Genomic DNA, 17666 nt, shown 5'->3' on the forward strand with positions numbered 1-17666 from the left:
GCCCCTGCTCGTTCCTTTGTAGTAAGTTTCAAGCCAGTCTGTGATGCAGAGTGAAATGGTGTCTTTCAGTGGGGGGAGAGGGGATAATCCACAGTGGGCTTAACAGTAACAGAGCTACTACAATTATTTCCATTCTTAAAATACCTTCAGATATTGGATTCAGATTATATTCTCATTACCAAGTGTGTGGGGCTTGGGAAATCGCTCAAAAAGGCATCGGGAATGGCTATCGTGGTTCCTGATTTGAATTTAGCAGCAAGGACCAAATAATAGGCTGTCCCATTGCCTTGCACACATGGAAAATGGTAAACCACAGATGTGTGGAGATTCACAGCTTGTAAGAAAATGGGGCTGAGTAAAGATAGTTTCACACGGTTTCAAGCTCAGAGCCAGAACGTGGAACTAGATTTTCCAACTCAAAGTCGATGTCCTGAACACTACTCTGATGTTGGTTTGATTGAAATTGGCAATTCGTACTTCTTTCTCATCACAAGAAAAAGTGATCATTTTAACTGGTATATTTAAACTGTCTATAGTAGATATGGGAATATGAAACATTGCAAAGCAAGAAGCTTATTTTCTAGGTCTATACCAGTGTTGCAATTAACACAGTTTGCATGAATAATACAAGTTGACTATCCCGGCATGGTAATTAAAACCTTTTGGAAGATTTTAAAGATCAATACTCTTTGCATTCCAGCAACTAATATTGCATTATACTTTGGCATTATTGTTAAGTCATGAAGAGTCATAGAACTTGTAAGAAATTATGTTTTCGCTATCATGATTGTGTGCAAATATATGAGAATTAAGTTAGCAAAAATGCTTCTAATATTTTTATTATTAGGCTCAGCTTAAATATGTTCTTCATTAAGAGTAGCTAAGATCAAAATGTAAATCTTTGTTTTGCCATACAACTCAATATTACCCCCTCCAATGGAACTATTCTCTTACTTGCAGTCTTGAGTTCTTTTGGTGGGAAATAAGATAAACCTTATCATTACAAAAAAATCAAATATCATTAATGCATTAGTGTTAATTATAAAATAAGATTGATAATAAGAAATAGTGAAATGAGCAACTCCCTTTGGGGGCCATTTTCTTTCAAGCTACCACAGGTGCTAAGAATATATACTGGGAATAATTGCCTTTACTGGTTCTTTTCACAAACCCAGAAATGTATCGAGCACAGTTCAGTCATAGCCACAAGAGGCAAGAGAGGAGAGATATGAAAAACAGCTTTTTCCTTCAATGAAAAGATTGCACAAGGCATTTGAAAGCAAAAGTATTACAGGAAGACCCAAATTAAGGCTGGGTTTAGAACAACAGACGCTGAAACCAATTTGAATTTGTAAATACAGACACCAAATCAAGTTGAGGTGATTGTTGCTTTCCAATCCCTTGAAAGTCGATAGCGGTTTTCTTCTTGTTCTGTAAACTATTGGCAAGCTGGTTTCAAACATCATCTGGTTTATATTGCTTTCATTAGATATTGTTATCCCAAAGCATTTTTGTGAGATATGTTTAAAAACTTTGATGGGAAAAAAAACTCACTCTTCTTCTTCTCCAACTTGGATATGTGTGCGCTGAGAGGAGGTTCACTCTCCCGACAACAGGGTTCAGCCAAACCATGATACTGAGACACCAGAAGAATTCGTAGACGCATGCCAATATTGATTCAGAGTTTCCAAGAGTTGGGTGGAACTCTTAATCAGTGTATTTCAATTCCCTGGATGGGTCGGATAGAAAGTCATAAAAATCTGACTGAGGCCCATTGCACTAAAACTAAACTGTTTCTAGAGTACTGAAATTACAAAGCCAAACCTTAAATACCCAAAACAACTGAAAACACAAGAATTGCAAAGTAGAGGGAAAATTCCACTTTGTGAAATTGTTTATGAATCACATTATTGTCACTTACGCATTGTTAACCAGCTGTATGAAACGGAGACAATAGCAAACACAACTACTCTTTGTCTTATGATAAAAGTCAATAAGGATTAAGTACAGCTTCTGGATAACATTGTTAATAGAATTTGATCTAGAAACACAGCTCCTGTATATTTATCATGTGATGATTTTTTTTTTTTTTTTTGGTTTTTCAAGACAAGGCTTCTCTTTGTAACAGTAACTGTTCTTGGCTGTCCTGAAACTAGCTCTTGTAGACCAAGTTGGCCTCAAACTCACAGAGATCTGCCTGCCTCTGCCTCCTAAGAGCTGGGCTTAAAGGCGTGTGCCACTACCACCTGGCCATTTAAAATTATGAAAATACTACATCTTAATATGTAACTTTTCATATTAGCATTAAAGGAATATGATTTGGAATGTTGCATTGACTTACGTATCTGAAGTAGATTAAAAATTAAATTATAAAATGTTAAGGTGCTGAAGTAATACTGTATTTCTATTTAAATTATTAGTAACTAACATACTAATACAGTGTACCTCTGTATCAATCATCCATAGTCACCTTTGCTTGTGTACAGAACATGCTATATTTGTTTATTTATTCTTGATTCAACTGTTCACCTATTTCTACAGAAATGTCACCAAATCATGAATTGTTCCTCTTTTAAACTTCAGAACAGTCTTAGGAGGTGTTAACACCAACATTTTGCAAATAAGTAGACTATTTATAGCCATATAGTCACTAAGTCAGACCTATTTAGCAACATTATATATTTTGTGATGAACATGCATAAAGCAGATACAACGGCATCTCTACACACAGAGTTTAAGTCTCAACTCTGTTAACTTCTCTACCAAAATAACATGAAACCTGAGTCAGAGTTCAGAAATCTTTCATCTAGTACCTTCGTTCTCAAACAAATATGAATTTCTAAATACAGATTACAGAATCCAACTCCATTTCTTTAATTGAAAAAATCCTCCTAGTGAAATATGGACTTACACACTTTCAGAGAGAGGTGTAGCATCCTCCCCCTTTATGAAGGAAACTTCTCTTTGTAACAGAAGAAGACCATTGCAGAAACCCACAAGCAATCAAACTGCCGAGTTGTGGAGCCCAGTCCTAATGGATTCATCTCTGAAGCAACCCCTTACCCAAGGCTCAGGGAACAGTGCAGTAGAGCGGGAGGAAAGACTATAAGACCCAGAGGAGCAGTGAGCTTGCTGTAAGAACGCGTTTCCTAGCAACATCAGAAGGTACACCCATTAAGTCTCACCATCATGACTGCCTAAGCATGAGCTGAACAAGCCAACACGTGTCCAAGTGGATAAGGGAAAAGCAGAGAGGCCTCAACCCTACACAAAGAACCACAGGAAACCAAGGAATACCAAGAGAGGGAGAAAGAATCTTCTCCAGGGAAGAGCACACCAAATGGTCAGCCCTAAAACATACACGAGTAACATTATATGCATTACATGCACATATATGATTCATATTATATGAATATATATATCTTCTTAGTGTGTCAAGCATTTTACCACACAGAAAGAAACACATTGTCATTTATTTCCTACAACAAAGGTGACAACTATTCTTGCTTTGTGGACAAACTGTATCAAGTTTGTTGGAATTCAGCAAAATTCAGTCTGATATCAGACAGAGTACAAGATAATCATCGTCTTACGTGTGTAATAACAACTGATTAAAGAAGAGGCCATGAATTTGAAAGAGAGTAAGAAGGGTATATGGCAAGGTTTGGAAGGAAGAAAAGGAAGGAGAAAATGGTGTGATTGTAGTCTCAACAAATAAATGACAGATAGTTTTAAAACTCTCCTGGGTCAGGTGATAGCTTAGAGGGTAGAGCGCTTATCACCGAGTTTGATGACCCAAGTTTGTTCTCTTGAACCCTAGTGGTAGATGGAAAGAGAAAACCTGTTCTCACCAGTGTCTTTTGATCTCCATATGTGTGCTGCGGCACACACAAGCATGCCCACAGAAATAAATTTAAAAGGTAAAAGCAATTAATCTCAATTAACCATATGAACAAACAGATATAAAAAACCACTGGACCTCATTGCTCCTGCTTGAGAATTAATGAACGTGGGTGATTGTGCGCACCAATAAAAGAGCAGACAAAACCTCTTCATGGGAAGAGCTCATATAGTCCATCTCAACGGAACAGTAATAAAATAAACACGGTAGCAGGTCTCGTGTTCTGATGTTAGATAGAAGTCTGCCAAGTTCCAAAATGCTTGATGCAACTTGTTCATTAAACAAGACTAGTTGCTGGGTGGCGGCGCACGCCTTTAATCCCAGCACTCGGGAGGCAGAGGCAGGCGGATCTCTGTGAGTTCGAGGCCAGCCTGGTCTACAAGAGCTAGTTCCAGGACCCTGTCTCAAAAATCCAAAAAGAAAAAAAAACAAGACTAGTTATCACTTTTGTCTCCAAAGGGGTGTTGTAGGGACCCAATGACATGTTTCTTTCTTTTTACTAAACTGTCTGACATACGACAAAGCACAATCTGTACCCTCCCTCTACTGAACAATCAGAAAGCTTTAGAGAGAGAAGAACAAATCCCCTGTGTCTTACTTTTCGAACCTCATTTATTGTCAACATTGCTTTTCTAGAACAATCCCTATTTCTCTTCGCAGTTCTCAGAAGCCCTGAGCAATCTCACAGGTCTTGATGATGTCCACTCCGCTTGAAAAATAGTCTGTGGTTGTTGTTGTGCTGGGGATCAAACCCAAAGCCCCCCCGCATAGGAGGTAAATCCTCTACAACTGAGCTATCCCCCAGTCTCTTCCCAAATGATTTATTGTAAGTTATTTTTTGTATGTATGCACGTGTGTATCAATAACTAAAGAAAAAAGGGAAATGGATTTATGAGGAAAACATGGGAAGGGTTAGAGGGAAGGAGGAAAGGGGAAGGGCCAATTATGACTTTTTAATTTCAGACTCATACAAATCATTCAAATTAAACGCAAATTTATTTAAGTTCACAAAGCTGGAAACAACAAAAGCTAAATTTAAAATAGTTTTCTACAAAAAAACAAAACACCTACCTGCAATTTTTTGAACGCCTCTCTGGGTCAACCTCTCTGGGTCCTTGTATCAATTGCAGATAATGTGTCCCACAACTAAAGTATTCTAACTCAGGAATATTGAAGACAGCATGCACTGTTTTAAATAGGAACTTTGAAAACCCAAGGTATGCGTTCACTTTAATTACTAATAATCATATAATAGATGGTGCAAGGTAGAATTCGTAAGCATACTTTGAAAGTTTATGGTCATGAGGAAATTGATTTGAACCTAAGGGAAAAGATATGAAGCGCTTGGACAATCCTACAATAATAAAACGTACCCGTCTAGCTCCTCAGTACCTAAATGAAGACTAAATAATATGCATGTTTTATTTACATATTGGACAATGCAGCGCTCTGTTCAGTGAATGATGTTCTTCTGCCACTTGGTGGTGCCTGCCAGTTGCAGAATCCGCTTCTTGGTGGCACTGTACCACCAAATGCTTAGTAAGGGACGCAGCGGCACAGAATTCCCAATGAAAGGCTTTGCTTCCAAGGGCTTGGCTTAATAGTGTAAAGAACCCCCGTAGAGGGGACTGTGTTAACCACTCACAAGCAGCAATTGACTCCGCGGACGTTTTAAGTTACTGTGGGCAAAGGGTCTGAAGAATACACATTCTTACAACACGAGCCAAAATTTTAGCAGAGAACGCAATAGCAATTTTCCTCGCGAAGAGGTTCTGTAAAATTCTGTGTTATAGTCAAGCCCTGCATCCCTAGCTCTGGTTTCTGATACTAATCGCCGCAAAAGCAGTGTCTGAAGGACTTTGTCTTTAGTTTAAATGGAGCTTGTTTTCACATGCCTAATTAGTTTCTGATCTCCTGTCGAGCCTTGGTATGGAAAATCCCAGGTTCTCACTCTGTACTGTGGGGTTGGTGCGGCTGAGTCTGCGCTAAGCTTGAAGGTCTGTTGCAGTCTCGGATGAAAAGCAGCTCCGTTTCTTTGTTTTTGCGATATCTTTGGCAGCTCCATCTTCTGGGCATTCCTTTACCTTCAACAACTCACTTGCTTCATCTAAAAGCCGATTTTTCTGATGCCTCCAACGTCTGGTCAAATTGATCTGTGTTAATGGAGTCTTCGCTGGTGAGAGATGCCATTGAGTGGAAAGCTGAGATCTGTGGCCGCTTATTTGCCTGGGGCAAGAGACACCAAGATTCAGATATCTTTAAGGGTGGGCAGAGGAGGGGAAAGCTCGTCTTGGGAGGGGGCCCGATCCCTGAGATAAAGGAAAAGGTTCCACACTGAGGAAGAAAGAGAGGTGGCTTTGAGGCTCAGAGGTGCTGTGGGGTCACATCTCTCTAAGGCGAAGTTAAAAGGCATCCGGGTGGGAGGAGGTTGGAGGTCACAGTACTTAAAGGGATTGCTCTGGCATGGTTTGTTTCCTGGTGGCGTCTGCGGAGGGTAGAGAGTACCCTTTTCAAAGCTTGTTAGAGCCTCTTTTAAGTGATTTAGGTAAGGTACGCTAATTGCTTGTTAGATGCCTTCAGACAATGCTCTCAGTCAAGATGCTGGAAGGGGATACAAGGAAATTTAAGAAAGGGGGAAGGATATGCGAGCTCTTGAAAGAAGGGGAGAAGGAGGGAGTGGGAAAGAAGAAAGAGGAGGGAGAGAGAAACCAGGGAATATACATGCATGGTGCGGATGGAAAAAAAGAAATCCTGAATAACTGAACAATCACACACACACACACACACACACACGAGAGAGAGAGAGAGAGAGAGAGAGAGAGAGAGAGAGAGAGAGAGAGAGAGAGAGAGAGAGAGAGAGAAACTCTGCCGCAAGAAACCCTGTGACTGCAGTAGTGACTAGAGTCGCGGGAGACAGACACTCCTCTCCATCCTCGTCCCAGATAGCTCTGGGCCCTACAAGCTAACATGCCATTAAGCTATAGAGTGTTTCTAACTGCCTGGAAGGCAACAGAAGGAAAGCGGTAGCGTTCTGCTGTTTCCCGAGTTCTGGGGCGAAAGAGAACCGAGAGGAGCAAGCTAGTGACTGGAGCCCAGTTAGACACCCTTGCCTCTCCCAGGTCACTGGTGATCCGGCAGCCGCGGAGTAAAGTGCCCAGGGGCTACTGCCCATGCAGCTTAAGCGGATCCTCTCCTCCAAGGCGCCACTTGGCTGTGGATTCGCCCTGTAACTCATCCTCAGCATAGATGCAGGGAAACCTCTTGCTGCTCCTCACGGCCACCTGTCCCAACCAAAACTGACCTTCCAAGCACATTTGGCTGCGCCTTTTAGACAGCCACACAAATAGGTTCCAGGCTTTACCAGATCGCGCAGGGGAAAGGGACCCAAACCTCAGCTGCCCTAGCGGGTCTGAACTGCAGAGAGCCTGGAAAGGGAAAGGGAGGGGCGAGGAGACCAGGGAGAGCCAGGGAGACTGACTGGCTGCACCCGCCTGGAGAGCACCGTCGGGTTTGCAGCTCCTCAGGGAGCCGCTGCTGCTGCTTTAAGCCTTACAGAGCTTTCTAGCCTTCACAGGGCCACCTCTCACCCGCTTTTCTCGGCCACCGCCTAGAGAAGCATCCTTATGCTTCTTATGCTACCACGACATGCCTAGCCTGGATCCCTTTTCTGGCCCACCGGCGCCAGCGGGACACCCTCTGCTCCCTGCCCGCTTCCCCCTCGGTGCCCTGCGGCTGCTGATTCTCCACCTCCTCCGCCCCCACCATCTCCAGCTGGAAGACAAGGCCACCCAGCCGCAGCGGGTGCTGGCAGCCTGGGTCACGCACAGAAGAGAGGTGCAAGCTCGGACCCCACGCAGGGTAGGGGGCGTCCTGGAGCAGAGCAGAGAGGCAAGTGGAATGAAAGAGCGTGGGAGTAGCCGCCCTGAAGCCTGAGCTTCTCCCAGGAGCCACCCCCCCCCTCCGCCCCAGCCCGACTAGGGCAAGAGCCTAGAGAGCTAGCCCATCTGTGGCATTGGTGGCCGCCTCCTCCTTGCACCTCCTCGCCGACCCCTCCCTCCCGGGACCTGCATCCCGCTCCGCCAATCAGAGTCCGACTGCCGCTTCCCACGTGACCCCGGGCGGGCTAAGGACCTGCTGCTTCCCAAACGCCAGAGGGATGCGGGCGGCAGAGCGCGAGAGGCGGCGGCTGGGTTGCGGGGCGCTGTGACTGTCCCTCCACCCAGTCTAGTCGCGCGCCTCTCTCCTGCCCGCTGGCTGCCTCCTCTCTGCCTCCTGGTTTCTGTCTCCTGTTCCTCCTTTGCCCCAACCCTGTTCCTTATGGCAGCAGCTCCCCGCATCTGGGGCGAAGCTTCTCAGCGGACTATCCTCTCGCTCCCGGGGCTGAACCGGGTTACTGGATGTTGCTGAAACTCCTGAGATCATGCGCTCCTTTGGCCGCAGCCCCAGAGCCGGCTCTCCCTGCCGCCGCCTCCTCCTCTGCTGCCGTGGTCCGCGGGATGCTCAGTAGCCCGCTGCGTGGCCCCCGCGATCCCGTGTTCTTCAGAAGCCGTTGGTTGCTGCAGAGTTGCGCGAAGTAGTCATGGTGCCGTGGGAGTCCCCGCGGCAGTGCAGCAGCTGGACACTTTGCGAGGGTTTCTGCTGGCTGCTGCTGCTGCCGGTGACGCTGCTTATCATAGCCCGCCCGGTGAAACTCGCTGCTTTCCCTACCTCCTTAAGTGACTGCCAAACGCCCACCGGCTGGAACTGCTCCGGTAAGTCCAGACCCTCAGCCCTCCACCCCTTCACCCCTCAGAAGCGCGGAACCTGTACAGACCTGCCAGCCCACCCTCGTGCGTCTGCCCAGCCCCTCGCCTTCCACTGCCTGGAAGCCAGGACTTCCCACCTCCATCCTGAGAAACATTGGGAACTGCTTCAGTCAGGGCTGGGCGTGCTGGGATAGGAACAAAGTGGAGGTGTGGGGGAACCTTGGATGTCTGCCCTCAAATTGGAGCTGAGAGGATTTAGAGACATACTAGGGAGGGAGTTTTCTGGATTCTCGAATCTAGGGAAACACCTAACAGAGACTATTTCCTGTCGTTTCAAAAATAAAAGTCTAGCCTAGCTGTGCGAGAAATAACTTTATGAGAAAGAACAATCGAGAAAGCAATAAATCAACTGATGACTGCAGGGGGAACCGTTAATTCCTGCATGGGAAAATAAATGCTTCTGAATGCAGGGCTTTCCTACTTAGCACTGGGCACTGGGTCACAGATATTTCTGAAGGAGGCAAGTTTCCAAGAACTGACTCTCTCTCTCTCTCTCTCTCTCTCTCTCTCTCTCTCTCTCTCTCTCTCTCTCTCTCTCTCTCTCTCTCATATTTCTCTGCCTCCCTGTTCCCTCCCTCCCCTCTCTCCCTCTTCCTCTTTCCTCCTCTAGCTATAGCCCCCCCCACCCCCCCACCCCGTCTATAGCTCTTTAACTCTCTCTTGCTCTCTCTGGTGCGCCCTCTCTATCTCTCCCTCCCTCTCTCCTGTCACCCTCCCTCCTTTCTCTCTTTCTTTGGCTGCAAACGCCATTGATTTTGAAAGAGGTTGATTTTGTAGCCAAAGGATGTCCACCCAGGCTTTCTCAGCTCCTATGTAGAGCACAGAAGTTGAGAAAAGAAGCGATCACAGATTCTCCCCCAGCCAGGATGGGATGCCCCAAGCCTGGGTGCTTCTGAAAACATAGTGCCCCTACCCCAGTGGGTTCCAACCCCTTCACTTCTGCACTGGGCTTCCTGGAGTGACAGGCAGTCCTTTTGCTCATTCATCCCCTGTCAGAATATTCAAGCCTCACAGGCTGCACCCTACTGAAGCACTAATTGAAAAGGGCCCAAAGATTGAAGCTATTGCAATCTTCCTGGCTTGTTCTACGTTTCCTTGGGAGAGCCTCTAGCCTACCTTGAAGAACTGCGGTATGATAGCTTTGGCATTTTAAACTTCATAAACATGCCTGGGCATTTGTCCTCATGGTTTGATGCTGTCTCGTTTTAGCAAGTGTGTTTATAGCCTTTTATTTTCTGTCAATAAAATCCTGGTACAATAGAATGAGGTGAAGTTTTGTAGAAATATAGGTGAAAGGAAGGGTCTGTAACTGTCGAGAGGGTGTGATTATTAAGTGTAACTTATAGCTGGAGGCATGCACAGTCCTAAGGAATGGCTACGACAAACCCCAAGAAGCAATTAATACATGTCTTAAGAAAGCCCAGTTCGGGCTTTCTTAAGACAAGTTGAAATTTACAGTTCCATGATATCTGGGTCAGTAGATTGACTGTTCTGCTTTGGGTAATTTCTAAATGTGGCATTTTATGAAACTCAACATGGATCTAGCTTATTCTTGGCGCCTGCATTCCTGTAGGCTATTTTTTTTTTGTAGAGAATAAGTTCCACCTGGGAACAAAACATCCTTAAACTTGATTGTAGCTAATGTTGAATAGGACCAGTTTGCTTCATTCTTACCTGGTATTAGTACAGGAAAGAAATAACTTGAGTGTGACATTGGCAATGAAGAAATGCATTCTGAGCTATATATCTCAAAGGTGGGTGCACTAACTAAAAAGAATGACCTGCACTTCTAGCAAGGTTGTTGAGAACTTGGCAGCCCCTTCCCACCCCTGTTAACTGAAAGGTGATCAATCTTCCTTTGAGCCTGAGAGACCTTCATAGAAAACATCAAGCCTGTTTATCTTTATTATTGAGGTTTTGCTTCCTCTTTGTCTGGAAAAAAATATCAACTAAGAGTCATTTTAGACCTTATAGCAAAGAATAATTAAAGATAAAGAAATACTAGAAATAGCATCCACACGCCATCACCAGAGTTTCCATAAAATGTTGAGTTTGGGTCTCTGATAATAGTCTATTTAGTGAGGGGGGGTGAGGAAGCTGAGAAGCAAGTATCAAACTTCCATTCAAAGTCAGCATTAATCCAAGCTAAAATTCAGAAGATGATATTGAAAGGGAATGTACTAGGAAACTGGTATAGAAGTATAAAATATTATTGATCCCTTCTCTAGATTTTGGGATTGTTAGTAGAAAGCAACCTTGTGGAACATCGGTGGCTGCTGAAGTTAAATTTTAAGAAAATTCTGTTAGTGCCACAAAATAGCATTCTCTTAAAAGGATTCATAGCATCTTCAAATGACTGGAGCATTCTCTTTGAACTTGAGGTTATGATGACAGAGAAAATGATCTCTTCCTGTGCGACACCAACACCTGTAAATTTGACGGGGAATGTTTAAGGATTGGAGACACTGTGACTTGCGTCTGTCAGTTCAAGGTAAGACACCTGCTATCTGCACCTTCGATCCCTTACAAAGACTGCAAGGCAGAGAGTTGCTTCTGCAACCCATCACTTGGCATTTTATAACTATGCAGATTCAAAGGGAGGCTGGCATCACGCAAAGGTACTGCCAAGGGAGCAAGCTGGTGTCAAGAAGACATGCCTTTTAGAGACTGGTGTGTGCCATAGTTAGAAAAGCCACTGGAGCCAGGCAGCTTTGGGTGCTACTTTTGAGATGTGGAACACATGCTTTTATAGGTCAATTGACTGAGGGTACTTGTCAAAGGTCAGTGGATACAAAGTGTGAGTTTGTGCTTTTGTTCTTCTTCTCCTGAGTTGTCATCTCTCTCTCTCTCTCTCTCTCTCTCTCTCTCTCTCTCTCTCTCTCTCTCTCTCTCTCTCTCTCTCCTTAAACTCTATCATTCTTTGTTTTAGTGGTCTTCCATTTTATTATCCTGTCAATATGAGACAATTTTAAGTTGACTTCTATTAAGGTCACTCCAAAACTGCAGTGCCAATTTGGAAATGATGAACCTTGTTAATATACGTTAAGGGTTTTCAGAATAGCACATTAGATGACAACGGAGTCTCCTAGGAACCCAAATGAGCACTTAGAGCCTCAAATTGAGTCCTAAGCAGAAGAAAGGTGCATTTTGCCATGCGTCATGGAAGTTTGCAACAGTTGGAAAGATAAGCATATTTTTTACAAAGGGAAGTATCATCAAAACTAGTTTCCAAAATTGAATTTATTTGATACTACCATTGTTGTTATTAGGTTATTGAATTGATTTAAAAGCACACACTAATATCCAATATATACTGAGTCAGTATATATTATATATATTATACTATGCTATATTACTATACGGTATATAATATACTATACATATTATATCTAATATATACTACACTCGAGATTAAGAATGCTTCCAAAATTCTATGAAAAAAAGAAAGTTACAGAACAAATAAAAAACATAAGGCATATCTACATACGTGATTTAACATACAACACTGAGGAATGATTTAATATTAAATATTGGGAATTTGTCTTGGTGAAGATAAGACAATTCACATTTAAATAGGACTCAAGTTACTTCTAGGTAAGACTAAAGTTCCTTGGGTATTATTTTCTCCTTTACGAGAAACAGAGTGAGCCAATTGGTAGTTTGCAATTCTTGAAGATATTGCCCTCGCATCATAAATGTGTCTGTGACGATCACACGCACGAGGCATCAACTTTCAAAGTCTCTACCACAGCCAGTGGCAAATCACGTTCTCCTGATGAGCTCCGTGAGGGTGGTGGAGCGTGATCAGTTTAGGAATTATAAACCAAGTGGGAAAAAGCAAGTCGGATAAATGACTAGAGGCCCGTGGAATTTTACAGATTTTTGAAAATTGTTTGATCCCCGTGACTTTCTCTTACTTTTGTAACCTAGGGTGGATGCAGAAAGTAAGTTTGTCAGTATCACAGAATGGTTCATGAAGACCATTCCTCAAATGGGAGCTTGTCTTTCTGATCCTTCACCTAGAATAAGCGAAACTGGTAGACTTCTAACTGGGCAAATGCAGGAGATTGAAATATGTCATTTTCTTATTAAAGGAACCGTGTTTGATTTTTAGCTGTCACGGGGGGGGGGGTTGTCAACCAAGTGATTTATGCTTTTCATACATCGGTCAGCCAATATATATTAACTTAAGTAATTATGGAGTAGCTTTCAAATAATAAATGAAAATATATGCTCCAAGTTTATATTTTTTAATTTACTTACTGGATTATATTGCTATTAATATGTGTTTTACAATAGTCAGTCTTTCAAGAGAAAAAAAAGATCTCTCTAGTAGTAAATTTATACTTTATGTGTTATCAGAAATATTGAACATCTAAATCATAGTGATGTCTAAATAAAATTGTACAAATCACATGAAAATGAGAAACTACGCTGAGCTGGGAGGCCTTTTGTTTCCTCTCAGTCTTTAGGGATTGTTGTTGTTGTTTTGTGAACTTGTTTGTTTTTCTTTTATGTCTTCTCACTTTTATCTGGCGAAAAGGATGAGATCTGAAAATCTCTTCAAGATAGTATCATAAACTTTTGTTTCTTGTGCAGTTTCATATATAAGCACGAGTTATTCTATTTAAAATGGGATGTGCCATTAGTCTTTCTGGATGTGAGATAAATTTCAATCATAAATATGCATACTGTGCATAACTTATAATGTCTTGCATTATGTGTTATTACTCAGCACTAGAATGAACATATATGACCCTGATTTCCCTTAGATGCCTTAACAGACATTAATTCGCACCCTTCAAAACTCACTCAATGATTACAACTAAACTCGGTAATTTTGGTTAACTGGCTCACTTTTCATTTTTGTCTTTCCTCTATCATTTCTTTCTTCCCTTCTCCCCTCTTTCTTCTACAGTGCTGGTGATTTAACCCAGGGCCTCACATGTGAGAGGGAAATGCTCTACCAATGACATACATTCCTTTACATCATTTATGAGATATGGAAAGTTATTTTTGTTAATATAAATATTTTACCATTAAGTCATTTTCCTAGAGTATGAAACCAACTGATATATTTATAAAGCACCCAAATTCTAACTTTTCAATATTATTACGCATGCAAAGAAGAATTCCAATAACACAACAGTGCCAGATTATTATAGATGATAATTAATAACCAAAGCAATATAAGTTGAACATCTATAATCCATAAAACCAAAATTCTAAAATACTCTCAAATCCATCATTATATTTAAGATGTTTTGACTTTTTTTAAAGCATTTTAGATTTGTTTTTTTTAATAAGGATGCTCAAAGGGCAAAGTCTACGCTGACATCTGACAAATGGCAAAATTTCAAATGTTATCTTCCTAAACATCTACCAGTAATTCTTAGATAATGAAATAAAAAATTAAAATGCCGTGCAATCCTGTGCATCTTACCTTCCTATCACAGTACCAAAAGATACACTAGTCAATCTGGTAAATCAATTGTGAAGAAAAGACTGAGAGGCAGTAAGCAGATGAGTGGATGGATGAAAGGAAGGAAGATCAAAAGACAGAAGAAAGGTAGGAGGGGATGAAGAGAGAAAGACACAGTTGTTCTTAGTTCTGGCCACAGAGTGATCAATGACAATTTTATGAGTTTAAATTATGAGGTAGCTTTATATTTTCTCAAGAATATTCCAATTTGGGTGTTAAATATTTGCTCTTAATAAACCAGGTCTTATATCTAAAATGTCTGGGGTTGCTTTAAGTTTTGCCCAGAAGTTAGACACTGTAAACGAAAGTTTATCTTATTCATAGATCTGTAGTTTTGATGAGGTTATTAGAAGCAGCTTATCTGCACTCTCTGTTCTCGCTGATAAGGACTGGTCATTCAAGGCATGCTCAGTTCAGGGCTCTAATTCATGCCTGACCACCAGTTGCAGAGCACGGCTGATCTCTGCCCCTGACTCTCTGCATGGGCTACTTTGGGCTTTGACATAGCATGGTGGGTAAGTTTCAAGGGCAAGCATCCAGAGATAGAGGAGGAGCAAAGTAAAGCCCATTTTCTTCAGTGACTTGACATGGAGAATGACAGCCACACCCACCACAGTCAAAGACCTACCCATTTTAAAAACCATAAACAGTATACATGCAGGGAGATGTAGTCCCAGAGAAGTAAAAGTTACTGGTGGAATGGTCAGCACATATGGATTTTTAAACATTTTCTCCTCCAAAAGAGTATTATATTATCTTAAGCTATTCTTCCTCAGTCTTTGACAACTGGGAATATAACAGAATTCACTTAACATCTGTTGAGAACCATCTCCATGCCAGACGCTGTGGAAGGTGCTGGCAATAGACGCAACTTAAGTCACATTTAGCTTCTAGAGGCTGAAATCTCAGCCTGAAAATCCATATTAACCAAACAAGCATCAAATCACGTGAAAACTTGTATGGTCTTTTTATTCCCTGGTAGCAAAGATGAATTCCATAGATCTCAGAGATTCAAGCTGTTGGCTCCATTAATGTAGTGTGTGGCTGTCTTAAGCAATATGAAAACTAGGGAACAAAGTCATCCTACTGAAAACATGTATTTGGAAAATAAATTTGAGATTTTTAAAGACATAAAGAAAAACAGAATCACTTATACCTCTTAGAAGTTTATGTAACACATACATTTATAGATTTAACTATAATCTGAGTTCTATTTTTCTTTTTTCTTCACCAAACAACCATGCAGACTTTTAGTAAGTTACTAGACATCAAGTTTCCCTTATTCAGACCGTAAACAATGCCAGGACTACCTTCATCAACCATTTTTCATGAATCTGGCATATTTCAGTGCAGAAGTTAGCCTATTCTCACCTAGAGCTTTGGAGTGTATATCTTTGTTTTCTAATTCTACAAACAGTACTTCAACATGAGAGATAGTTGATGACTCTGCTAGCAAAAAGTGTGACATGAATGCCAAATAATTTCCATGTAATAGGTGTTACTTATAACAAATTCTATGTTTTTAAAGCATAAATTTCTTAGTTCTCCACATGTCCCCATTCACCGGTTCAGATGAAGAAACTAAACTATGGATGTACAAGGTTTTAGCCATGGAGTAACATAACCAATCCCTACAGAAAGATGGAGAGAAAGAGAAGACAAGCCAGGACTAGGCATCCACACTTGAGTTTTGGTGCCTGAGAGCATCCGTTTCCTTTCGTGCAAGTCATGGTACCAAGGGCCAAAAGCATCATGGTGATAATCTACAGTTAAGCTCTTCGCAGCTCCACACAAATCCCCCTTTTGGCTTCTGCATGGAACTTGGCAGCTCCGCTTTAAACACTGCTCACATTTGGCTCAGTGCATCCCACAGAAGTGACATACGAGCTCTCTATCAGTTTATTCTCTATTTTAAGATGCGTATCAGCATTGTGTCATCGCCCGTGACAAAGATAATAAGAGCTTCCCATCCTCCATTCAGTCCGGTGGCCTGGTAGTTGACTCACCTTCTGAAGCACATGAGAAGACAGAAGAAGAAAAAAAAAGTCAGAGTTAGATAGAAGAAATTGTGAATTCAAATAATCTGCACACCCAACATTGCTAATGAAAAGATGACCAGGGGCAAGAATGCCAGACCCAAGCATAAGAAATTTATAAACCAGCCATCCACATAAATTTTGACTCTTGTGTGTTTAAGGAAGAGGAAGCTAGCCTCTTGTCCCTATTGTTGCCATCTCTTTCCTTGACCTTCTTCTCTCCTCCAAGTTCTCAGACAGCAGGGTAGCTTAAAGACCTGCCAAAGTCCACCTATATTCTGCTGTCCCAGGTCCTGAACACTGCACATTTACCCAGTACTTGGCCATATTTGTCTTCTGGCCATAAATATGAAATTAGCACCAGCCTTAACTTTTCTTTTACTGTTTAATTGTTATTATCGGAAAATTGAAATCTCACTGTAATTTGGCTCTTGTCTTTGCCTTGAGTAACACTGGAGATATACTTACAGTAGTCAGAAATCAAATGTAATTTAATCTATCTATCTATCTATCTATCTATCTATCTATCTATCTATCTGTCTGTGTATGTGTTTTCATGTGTGTGTGTATGTGTACAGAAAGCTTATGAAGACATACAGTCCACAGGTTTCACAAATCAGAAGTGAACTCCTTATTGAGTTGAATAGTAATGACAGATTACCAAAAATCATAATCAAATCAATTTCATATGTAGCTATGTAAACATACTCAACTTATGAACCAACAGTATAACTGTGGAATGGAATTACTCAATGCATATAAGGCATCCAGAATGCCTAGTTATTAACTATGGAAATAAATTTAAAGATTTCTAAAATATCTAGGAAATCATGCTATTAGCAATCATGACTATCATAAATGCCTTAAGATTTGGATTTGCTCTTTGGAAAAATACCAATTAGCAAAATTTAATATTTAATTTATTCAGTGGTGTATGAAAGGCATAGCATGTGCCTTTCATTCAAAAAACACTGATTTACATCACAGGTAATTTGTCTGTGTGGAAGACTGGGAAATGCTCAGAAACTAATGTGTTTATTGTGCAAGAATACAGACCTGAGTTCAATCCACACTTTTGATGTAAGAATCTGGGTGTGGCAGTGCACAACCATGGCCACATCATGGGGAGAATGATCCCCGGGATCAGCTTAGCTGAGTCTGGGGGTTCAAATTCAGGGGGAGACCCTTACTCACAAATGAAGCGGAAGATGTGAGAAAGATATTTGATGTCAACCTCCCCACACAGGCATGCGCATATACATGAACTCACAGGCACATACACAAAATGAGTGCATAAATAAATAAACTTGTCAGGATGATAAAACTTTTGCTATGTAAAGGTAAGAAAGGATTAAATAGATTATTGTGAATAAAAGGATACAAGTGCTGTATGAAATTATGGAATCAAATATGCCTCAAGTTGTTGTCAAATTAATTCTCAT

At 41.6% G+C, this 17666-nt stretch overlaps 1 protein-coding gene across 3 annotated transcripts in view; it reads left to right on the top strand.

Annotated features, from left to right (window-relative positions):
- Positions 1-5890: 5890 nt before the first annotated feature.
- LOC142840012 (tomoregulin-2) overlaps positions 5891-17666 on the top strand; it is a 268103-nt gene continuing 256327 nt past the window's right edge. For 2 of the 3 annotated variants that reach the window (XM_075956496.1, XM_075956494.1), the window contains exons 1-2: positions 6819-8652; positions 11088-11197. In XM_075956496.1, coding sequence (XP_075812611.1) covers positions 8481-8652; positions 11088-11197 — 282 coding nt within the window. In that variant the 5' untranslated portion in view covers positions 6819-8480. Of the gene's footprint in view, positions 6078-6818; positions 8653-11087; positions 11198-17666 lie in introns of those variants that run through there. The other variant, XM_075956493.1, reaches the window with a different exon arrangement.

The sequence above is a fragment of the Microtus pennsylvanicus genome, chromosome 22, assembly GCF_037038515.1.
Source record: "Microtus pennsylvanicus isolate mMicPen1 chromosome 22, mMicPen1.hap1, whole genome shotgun sequence".
Classification (NCBI taxonomy): domain Eukaryota; kingdom Metazoa; phylum Chordata; class Mammalia; order Rodentia; family Cricetidae; genus Microtus; species Microtus pennsylvanicus.